The sequence below is a fragment of the Chrysochloris asiatica genome, unplaced genomic scaffold (genome assembly GCF_000296735.1).
Source record: "Chrysochloris asiatica unplaced genomic scaffold, ChrAsi1.0 scaffold00337, whole genome shotgun sequence".
Lineage (NCBI taxonomy): Eukaryota > Metazoa > Chordata > Mammalia > Afrosoricida > Chrysochloridae > Chrysochloris > Chrysochloris asiatica.
In genome coordinates, this window is record NW_006408855.1 from 1,150,307 (window position 1) to 1,160,040 (window position 9,734).

Below are 9,734 nucleotides of genomic sequence, written 5' to 3' on the forward strand. Positions count from 1 at the left end.
TCTTTCAATGCACTTTGGATTTCCTCTCTGAGTATCATTGGCTCTTGTTCATATGGTATCTCTTGAAATGGTTGAACATTAACCATTTCCTTTTGCTTCTTAGGTCTCTCTTATAATCTAAGTCTGTCATCTGACATGGAGTTGACATAGGTTAAAGCAATGTTTGTCAGTGCATGGTCTGAGAAAATTGTTGTTAAATGCCATTAAATTGGTGGTTCCGACCCATAACAACCCTGTATAGGGTTTCCAAGGAGCAACTGGTGAGTTTGAACCTCCGACCATGTGGTTCAAACAGATCTTGTGGTTGAGTGTGTATCCTACAGCACCACACCAGTACTCCAGCCATCCCAGTGTTGTTGTTAAGTGTCGTTGAGTTGGTTTGACTCATAGAAACTCTGTATGGGATTTCTGAGGAGCAGCTGGTGGGTTTGAACTGCCGACTTTGTGGTTCACAGTCCAGTACTGATCCTACAGCACCATACCAGGAGTCCTAGCCATTACATTAGGGGTGAGTTAATTAAATGTTTGACCAAGTATATAGCATATTAATTTTTAAGTTGGTACTTTTGTATGGCCAGCAAATGATGTTCTGAATTTTGGCAGATGAAAGGTTTCCCACCCCTGCTCTAGAGCCTGTCTCTAACTATAGATGCAGAGGTAAAAAAAAAAAAAAAAAAAATGAGCACCAACTTCACAAACCAAGCTTTAGAGGCAAGACCACCAGTATCCCCTCAAAAGTCCAAGTAACCGTAATACAAAGTAATTTAATTATAGCAAGAACTACACCTTTCTCCAGTCTTACAAACCCACTTCTGATGTCAGGAGTAGCATCTGAGGAAATACTTCTGTGAAATAGGATACACCAGGTCAAATGACTTTGGAAACTCATGTACACCAGGTGTCAGTTAGAGTTCCAGTGCACAGTAGCCCAGTGAAGGCTCTGAGAAGTCCCAAGCCAGTTTAATGTGGCACTTGCTCTTTTCTCCGCATTAATATGCTGTGGCTTAGACTTGTATGTAGAGGAAGGAACTGGGGTTCTGGAGTCAGGTGGCCTGGCCTTGAACCTCACCCAGCATTGCCACTTCATAGCTAGGTGACCTTGGGTTGGCCACTTTACTGCCTTGGGTTTTAGTGACCTCCTCTGCAAATGGAAATAATCATAGAACTTAACTCAGCAAGGTTTAGGGAAGCAATGTAAAGTAATTAAAAGTGTGCCTGGCATCCAGTGTCAATTTTCTTTAACCCTTCTTTTCTACTGCTAGCTCACAAGTCTCAAGCTGAGCCTCAGTCTCCTCACCTGTTAAGTGGGGATAGTGTTCTAGCCTGGCCTGCCTGATGAATTGTCCTGAAATTATAAATAAAAGCCCGAAAAACCTGTCCATAAGATAGACTATCTGGGCCACCCTCTGGGGGATGGGGCCTCCCTGATCTCTTCCCCATCTTCTCCTCACAGGCAGCCCCTGGAATTTTGCCTTCACAGTCAAGTTCTACCCCCCTGACCCTGCCCAGCTGACAGAAGACATCACAAGGTGAGGGCTGTGGAGGAAAGGGGGGCAGGCATACTGGCTGTGTGTAACTGTGGATGAGGGCAGTTGGCAGCTGACTCCTGACCTCAGAGGAGGACATATCATAGCAAGCAGATCCCATCTAGAATAGCTGCTCTTCAGCTCTGGAAATTCACTGCCATGAGGGAATCTGGAGCCATCATTGAAGAAAAGTTAGAAATTTGGGAGGAAAAAACACAATTTTTAAATGTTGACAGCTAATTCAAACTTTTAAAATGCATTGTGTGGGTCATTTCTGTGGCTGCTAAATCAAATAGTCTCAAGGTTGATGTACTGGGTTGTTGTTTTGGTTAAGTGCTGTTGAGTCCGTTCTGACTTATGGTGCCCCTGTATAGGGTTTCCAAAGAATGGCTGGTGAGCTTGAATTGCCAACCTTGCAATTCAAACTGACCTTGCAGTCCAGCGCATTAACCCTCAGTGACACACCAGGACTCTGATGTGCTGGGTAGACCACCGGTGTGCAGCCTTGAGGGTAAGGAGAGAGGAGAGTACAGGTGTCTTTGCACACAGGCGTGTAGTCCTACATACTTCTGGGCTCATGTCAAGGCACATGAAGGGCAAATGAGACTACTGACCTCCCCTTGAGGGTACATCCGGGTTGCTAAGGTGAATAGGGACCATGTGTGCAGTCTCATTGTTCTTCATGGCCATTCTCATTGTTCTCAAGTAGAAGGCCAGAGAGATCAGAAGGGGGTGCAAAGTACTTGCAAGGAGCCTTGACCCTGGGCAGGAGGGACAAGTTTCCATGGGGATCATCCTGCCTCTGAAAACTAGAGCAGAGTGAGGCCCCTCTCTTTATCCAAAGAGATAGTCTCACTTCACGATATGAGGCTATGTCATCTGTGTGATGGGCCATACACTCCCTGCAACCATAAGATGGGAGTTATTTCTGCAGCCAGGGAGGGGTTACTAAGCCACTGGTTCTCTCTTTACTGTCAGCTGCCTCTTTGTCAGGCAACAGGCCAAGGTCAAGATGCCTTGGGAGATAAGACAGATGTCCTAGGATAAATCAGGCCTGCCATGAGTCAGAATTGATTCCATGGCAACAGATTTTGTTTTTGTGTGTGTGGTTGCTTTTTTTTTTTGGAAACCCTAGGGTCAACAGTTGGTGACCTTTGGGTTTCCAAAATAAACCCTGATGTGGCACTGTGGGTTAATGTGCTGGACCACAAGGCTGGTTTGAACCGCAAGGTTGGCAGTTCAAGCTTACCAGCTGCTCCTCAGAAAACCTGTTCAGGATTGCCAAGAGTCGGAATTGACTTGACGGCACTTAACAACAACAAGGTCACCACAGGCACTAAGGTGTGGATTTGTGGGCATTTTTCTTAAAAGTCTAAAAACTCAGAAGTCAGTGTCAGACACTCTGACTCATGTGGTGTGTGGTGCTGTACAATAAGCCCTGGATAACTAACCCCACGGTCAGTGGTTCAAACCCACCAGTTGCTCCTCAGAAACTATACAGAGTCACTATGAGTTGGAACCCACTCAATACCACTTAACAACAACAACAAAGGTCACTAGTTTAGGGCCAAGATGGCAGCAGCAGGTTGTGAAGTCGTTTCCTAAGAGGCCTGAGAGCTTTAGACTACCATAGCCCCCTCGCCTCAATCTCCTGGCAGCTATACCAGCAGTTCTGACTTTACCTACTGGGGTTTCTCTTGGTGCCAGTCCCTGGGCTCCATCCAGGCTTTCCGAGACAGTAGGAGGGAAGTTGGAATCCTGGTATGGTGCTGTAGGATAAGCACTTGACTGGTAACCACAAGGTCAGTGGTTCAAACTCACCAGCTGCTCCTCAGAAACCTTATAGAGTGTCACTCTGAGTCAGAACTGTCTTGACAGTACTTAACCATAACAACAATAGGAGGGGAGTTAGTCCTACCCAGCATGACAGGCCCAGGGGGACAGGGTGGTAGTACCAACTGATTTAGTGAAAATAGGGCAAAAATAAATGAATTCAAATGACATAGAAGTAAAAGATTAGTCAGAGTGTTTGACAGTGATGTCTGAATTTTTATACTTTTAAGCAAAATGCCCATAAGCTCACACCTGTGGTCTTGAAGCTGCTGTTGCTGTTCCTGAACCCACATACACCTTGGTTCTGAGCACATACTGAGTCTGCACGTACTTCCTGCAAAGTAACGTCATGGGCAATAAAAATTATGCTAAGTCAAAGCCACTTAAAAGGAAAAAAAAATAGACAATTGAAAAAACAAAACAAAAACATGAAATACAGAAAATTGGGCAAGGAGGCGTAACTGGCTGAAAGTGGACTGAAAATTTTTTTAATACAAAATAACTGAAGAAGCAATCAAAATTGCATTAAATGATTCTAAAAATTGTAAAATCATCCAAGTGTGCATAAAAGTGATAAAAAATCATGACCTGGTAATTGGAAATGTTTCTTTTAAGCCAATTTATTTTTTAAACAATTCACTTAGAAGCTGGAGGCAAAATAAAGAAGTCTTGGGAATTCATTGGCACACAGGCCCACCCCGGGCTGTGGAGTACAGAATAGGAGTGACAGGAATGAAACAGGGTCACTGGTGTACACATGGAATGTATGGGATGGCTGTAAGGCTGGTGTTTGGGTTTGAGAAAGCAAGGTGTCGAATTAGATGTAGTATTGAATATCATTTATATTTTAAAAAACTGTGTTCATCTCTGTGTGTCTGTTGAGGAAGAACGATCTAGAACACCACACTAATAATGTAGTAACCTCTGGGGGAGGGGATTAGGAATGATACTAGGCAGCTAAAGGAAATTTAGAGTCACCTCTAAAATTTGCATTTTTTTCCTACAATGAAACTAATACTAATTGTATAATTTAAAACATGTGAAATTTTACAAAATGCTCAAACCAGTAAAATAGTCCTTATTGACCCCCAAAAAATGACATATAAAAGTTCAAAATGCTCCCCAAATATGAAAAATTGCTCAAGCTAAAAATTGAACAAAAATGCTTAAAGTTGTGTAAAATTTTATAAAACCTATAAAATGGAACACAACTAAATGTTCAACATGAAATTTCCGTAACTAGGAGTATTCCTTTTCTACTAAGTTGTGTATTGACCAGTTTGCATCTGATGTGTTGATGGGGGAATCTAGGAAAGGAGCGGGGCCCCGTCCCATGCCCACTCTCCCTTATCTCCAGATACTACCTGTGCCTGCAGCTGCGGGCAGACATCATCACAGGCCGCCTGCCCTGCTCCTTTGTCACGCATGCCCTGCTGGGCTCCTACGCTGTGCAGGCGGAGATGGGCGACTATGATGCTGAAGAGCATGTGGGCAACTATGTCAGCGAGCTCCGCTTTGCCCCTAACCAGACCCGGGAACTGGAGGAGAGGATCATGGAGCTACACAAGACATACAGGTGAGAGGGTCATATTCTTGGATCCTTTACTGTTTGGCTAGAACCTTCCTTGCATCCCAGGAAGATCATAGTACTGTAGGAATCCCACCTGTCTTTGCCCTTAATGAGTGTCTGAGAGCAAATTGCCTCATCTCGCTGAATCTCTGTCACATAGCCATTCTTTAGTTAGGTCTGGGACTTCGGTATTTCTTACATTAAATGCCTTGGTTAGTTCAGCTGTTTGGACTGGCTTATTCTTAATCCCAGCGTACACCATCTGTTGTTTAGGCTTACATCCAACAGGACTGGAGAAAATAAAAAACAAAGGATCTGAAACTCTTCATCATCATGTTGATATTTATAACTATACACAATGAAGTATGGTTTTATCTTTAAATTTCTCTGGTGTGATATCCTTAAGTTCCTAAACCAATACCACTAAGTGTTTATCAATCTTTACTATAATGGCCGCCCTGTTTGTTTCTTTACAAAAACAAAATTTTCTCAGCTTTTCCACCAAATCTTCAGCAATATCACACACCACCAAAGTTTCATTCATTTTCCTTTCAGCTGTCAGTCAACTCTCTGTCAAGTGGAAATGAAACCTGCTGTGTGGCCTTAAATATGACCCCTTTGGGCCTCTATTTCTTTAACTCCTATATGGGTATGATAATTTCCTGTCCTTGATCTCAAAGAATACTTCTTTATTTGCTAACAGAAGATAATAACTATGGTGTATCTTTGGGTAAATGTTCTGGTGTCTTAAGCTTGGCATAAGGTTCTAGAGTTTGGACTCTAAAACCAGACTGCCTGGGTTCCAGTTCTGGCTCTGTTACTTTCTAACCAGGGGATCTTAAGCAAGTCACTTCACTTCCCTGTGCTTTCATTGAGGAGTCCTGGTGGCACAGTAGTTAAGCACTTGGCTGCTAACCCAAAGGTTGAAAATTCAAATGTATGCATCAGCTCTGTGGGAGAAAGATGGGATATCATGCTTCTGTTAAGACGACAGCCTGGGACACCTTAAGGGACAGTTCTGTTTATCCTTCAGGGTCACTGTGAGTTGGAGTTGAGACTCCATAGCAATGGGGATGCTTGAATTCCCTCTTCTATACTTGGGTGTGCTGGTGTGGCACTGTGGGCTAATGCACTGGGCTGCAAAGCCGTTTGAACCACAAGGTCAGAAGCTCACCAGCCGCTTCTTGGAAACCCTATACAGGGTCATTATGGGTCAGGACCGACTTGACAACACTGAACAACAACAACTGTACATCGTGAGTCCTAATGAAACCTACCTAGTAGACTTTTCAGGAGAATGACATGGTACATATGAAGGTGCTTCAGGAAGATCTTGGAAAAAAATGGAATTAAAAGATAATGCAATTTTTCCATGCACTTTTTGAAACCCCCTCATGTTAAAAGCACACCATATCAGCTATTATTATTGCCATCTGTGCCTTGTGGGGTTGCAGAGTTGACTGTGTAGTGGAAAGAAACTTGTTTCAGGATTTAGCTGATAATTAACTAAATGTGTGATTCACTTGAGCCACATTTTCACTCTTAGGTGTATGGCCATGGATTTGCTTTCTTTGTTTCTAACTATTGGTACACGGGACAGGAAAAGTCTTCATTATGCAGGATATTTGGCTTCCCTGGACCCCAGGCATTAGATGCTCATAACACGTCCTGTGTCATTGTAACAATGAATATGCCCCCTCGTGTCCACCCTATACACACATTTCCAAGTGCTTGCTGTGAAGGTGATAACACCCACTGAGGAGAACTCTTGAAATGATCTCCAGGGTCCGTTTAAGCTGGAAATGCTTTGGGCACTAAATCCAGAGTTGTTAAGGGACTTCAATGTGCTAAATGATGTGATAGTGCATTCTAAACTGTTTAGTGCTGTGCATGGGGGAAGGAAGGTGGCGCTATTATCTCACTGCTAATGAGGATGAAGGGAATGAAAAGAGGTGTGTGTGCTCACTGCTTGTGGAGAAGAGGGCCAGGGCCAGATAGTGGGGGATCATGCATATGGGACAGAAACCTGCAGTGTGTGATGGACTTGCATGCCCACTCTGATTGGTTAGTGGTAGCTGCTATAGTATTATGTTAAGTAAAATACTGAGACTATGTAACTAATGGGTAATGTCCCCTGGGTGTTGAAATAGGGAGTGGTGGCCTGCCTGCCATCTATTTGTCATCCCTGTCCTAGAGAGCAAAATGTGTTAGAGATCTGCAAGAGCTGTAATAATCCGAAGGAAGTTCTCATCATTATGAGCTGGAGAAATGTTAGTGGGCATTTGTATAGCTCTTTTGCCTTAGAGCACATTGGCTTCTTGTGTCTAGGTGTCTTACACAGCAGCTCAGTGAGGTCAGCAGGACAGAGGAAAGTGAGGCCCAGAAAATATAAGAGACAGAAGGAGTAAAATGATTAAGAACACAGACTCTGGAGTCACATTGTCTGGATTCAAATCCTGGTTCTGCTACTAAGAGCACTGTGCCCATGAGCAAATTATTCAAACTCTCTGTGCCGTAGTTTTGTTGTTTTTTTTTTTAATGTAAAATGGAAATACTAATAATACCTACCTCATAGGATTTGTTGTGAGGTCTCAATGAGTTAATACATATCAAGTGCTTAGAACAGTCACATAGGACTCAATAAATGTTTGCTGTGACTGGGAATAAAATTTTCTCCAGGTTTCCTGGTAGCCAAAGTAAAGAGAGGACTTGATTAATTACATTAAAATTTCTTCTTTTCAGAAAGGAGAACGTGGCCCCATTCCTTAGCAAGATTAAGTGGTTTCTAATCCTAAACTCTAAGGGGAAAGATCTTATATGAGTAATAATTTAGCAGCCGCTGGGTGATTATAATGATCAATGTCTTCCACAATGGTTTCCCAGTCATGGAGAGGAAGAATTCATGGTTTTCACTTAACTCAGAGGCAGAATAAAGCAAGAATTGTGACTCCTAGCTTCTCCCTTCAATGCTTCCTGGAGGAAACCTGAGCCTAATCTTTGTCAGAAGACAGGGGTTGGGTAGACTGAGGAGGGGGCTGGAGGTGCACTATCCCTCACTGAGGGCAGAGGGGATAGATGGCAGAGGCCCATTCATACACCTGCTCCATAATGTTCCAGAATGCTTGCCTTTCTAGAACCACAGATTCTAATTGTGGCCACCCTCAGCCACAGGCCTGAGCCTTTCTCAAGTCCACCTGTGTTCACTTTCTTTCCCTCAGGGGCATGACCCCAGGAGAAGCCGAAATTCATTTCCTAGAGAATGCCAAGAAGCTTTCCATGTATGGGGTGGACCTGCACCATGCTAAGGTACCGAGGTTGACTGGGCCTGGAACTGACCCAGGTGCTTGAGGGTTCCATGGTTTGGAGTTGGCCCAAGTGCTTGAGGGTCCCTAGCATCTGGGTGGTGCTCAGAGGGTGTGGTAAGCCAGACCTTATGTTATCTTTAGCTTGAAGACTCTTTTATCCTAATTTTTCATTCCTAGAAGGAGGATTCCATGACCCTTTGCTTTCCCATGATTTTATCATTTTCCCTTGTATTATATTTATTTATGAATCTGTTTGTGCTATCACTAGATTGGAAGCAGCATGAGGGGAAGACGTCGGCCTTAATTTATTTCCATTTCCCTTACACCTAGCATGTGGCCTAGTACCAAGTATGTGCCGCTAAGTGTTTATTGGATGGGTGAATGAATGAATGAATGATTGAAAGAGTAAATGAGGCAACAAGTGAGTTTGTGAAAAATTAACTGAGTGAGTGAATGAATGAAGAGTTAAGAGATTGGCTAGTGGAGTGCCAACATGGGGCTCATTGCCATCATAGCTCAGGCCCCCCGGGGATGGAAGGCAGGTCTGCCCCTAGTCTTGGACCCTGGGCCTCTCATTCCAAGGTCTCGTCTCATGCAGGACTCCGAGGGCATTGACATCATGTTAGGCGTCTGTGCCAACGGCCTGCTCATCTACCGAGACCGGCTGAGAATCAACCGTTTTGCCTGGCCCAAGATACTCAAGATTTCCTACAAGAGGAGTAACTTCTATATCAAGATCCGGCCTGGGGAGGTGAGCCTAGAATTGGCTAGAACAGAGTAAACTCTGGTAACTGGACATGGGCTTTCTGCTACTCAGGGTACATGGAGAGAGGGTGCTGGTATTCTGGGTCGGGAGAACTCTCCTGCTATAACTCTGCATAGACATCATACCTTAGGTTTATGCATGGGGACACACACACACAAAAAAAACCCAGAAATGCTAAAGAAAACATAAATTTAAAGATAACTGCATGTATTAAAGCTACACAGATAAATGTCTTCATGTACATGTATTTTTAAATGTCCATACAGTAAACTATACAGACACATTCCCACACAATATACAATTGTATAGGTATACCACACCTATACAAACATGTTTATGTCCAAACCTCTTTTCTTTCAATCTCCACATCTCACTCATCAAGCAATCTATTTGAGAGTGGGCCCCTACCTGGCCTCTGACTCCTTCTTCTTCATTTTCCAGTATGAGCAGTTTGAGAGCACAATAGGCTTTAAGCTCCCAAACCACCGATCAGCCAAAAGACTGTGGAAGGTCTGCATTGAGCATCACACATTCTTTCGGTAAGCCTGGATGGGGTCGTAGGGGATGAGCCAGAGGTTGTGTGTGTGTATGCGAACACACATGCATGCCTCTGCTATACTTGTGTTTCACAAGTGGAAGGGCAGTAGGAAGAGCTAGTGAGGACTATAGGAAAGGCTCCTCTAATTTTCCTTTTCCCCAAGTTTCTAGGCCACTTTGATTAAAAAAAAAAAAAA

The 9,734-nt window shown here is 43.6% G+C and overlaps 1 protein-coding gene across 1 annotated transcript in view; it reads left to right on the forward strand.

Moving 5' to 3' along the window:
* EPB41L1 (erythrocyte membrane protein band 4.1-like 1) overlaps positions 1-9,734 on the forward strand; it is a 154,418-nt gene that overhangs the window by 100,101 nt on the left and 44,583 nt on the right. Inside the window, exons 6-10 of the mRNA XM_006875718.1 lie at positions 1,454-1,529; positions 4,717-4,935; positions 8,148-8,235; positions 8,833-8,985; positions 9,442-9,539. Coding sequence (XP_006875780.1) covers positions 1,454-1,529; positions 4,717-4,935; positions 8,148-8,235; positions 8,833-8,985; positions 9,442-9,539 — 634 coding nt within the window. The remainder of the gene's footprint in view (positions 1-1,453; positions 1,530-4,716; positions 4,936-8,147; positions 8,236-8,832; positions 8,986-9,441; positions 9,540-9,734) is intronic.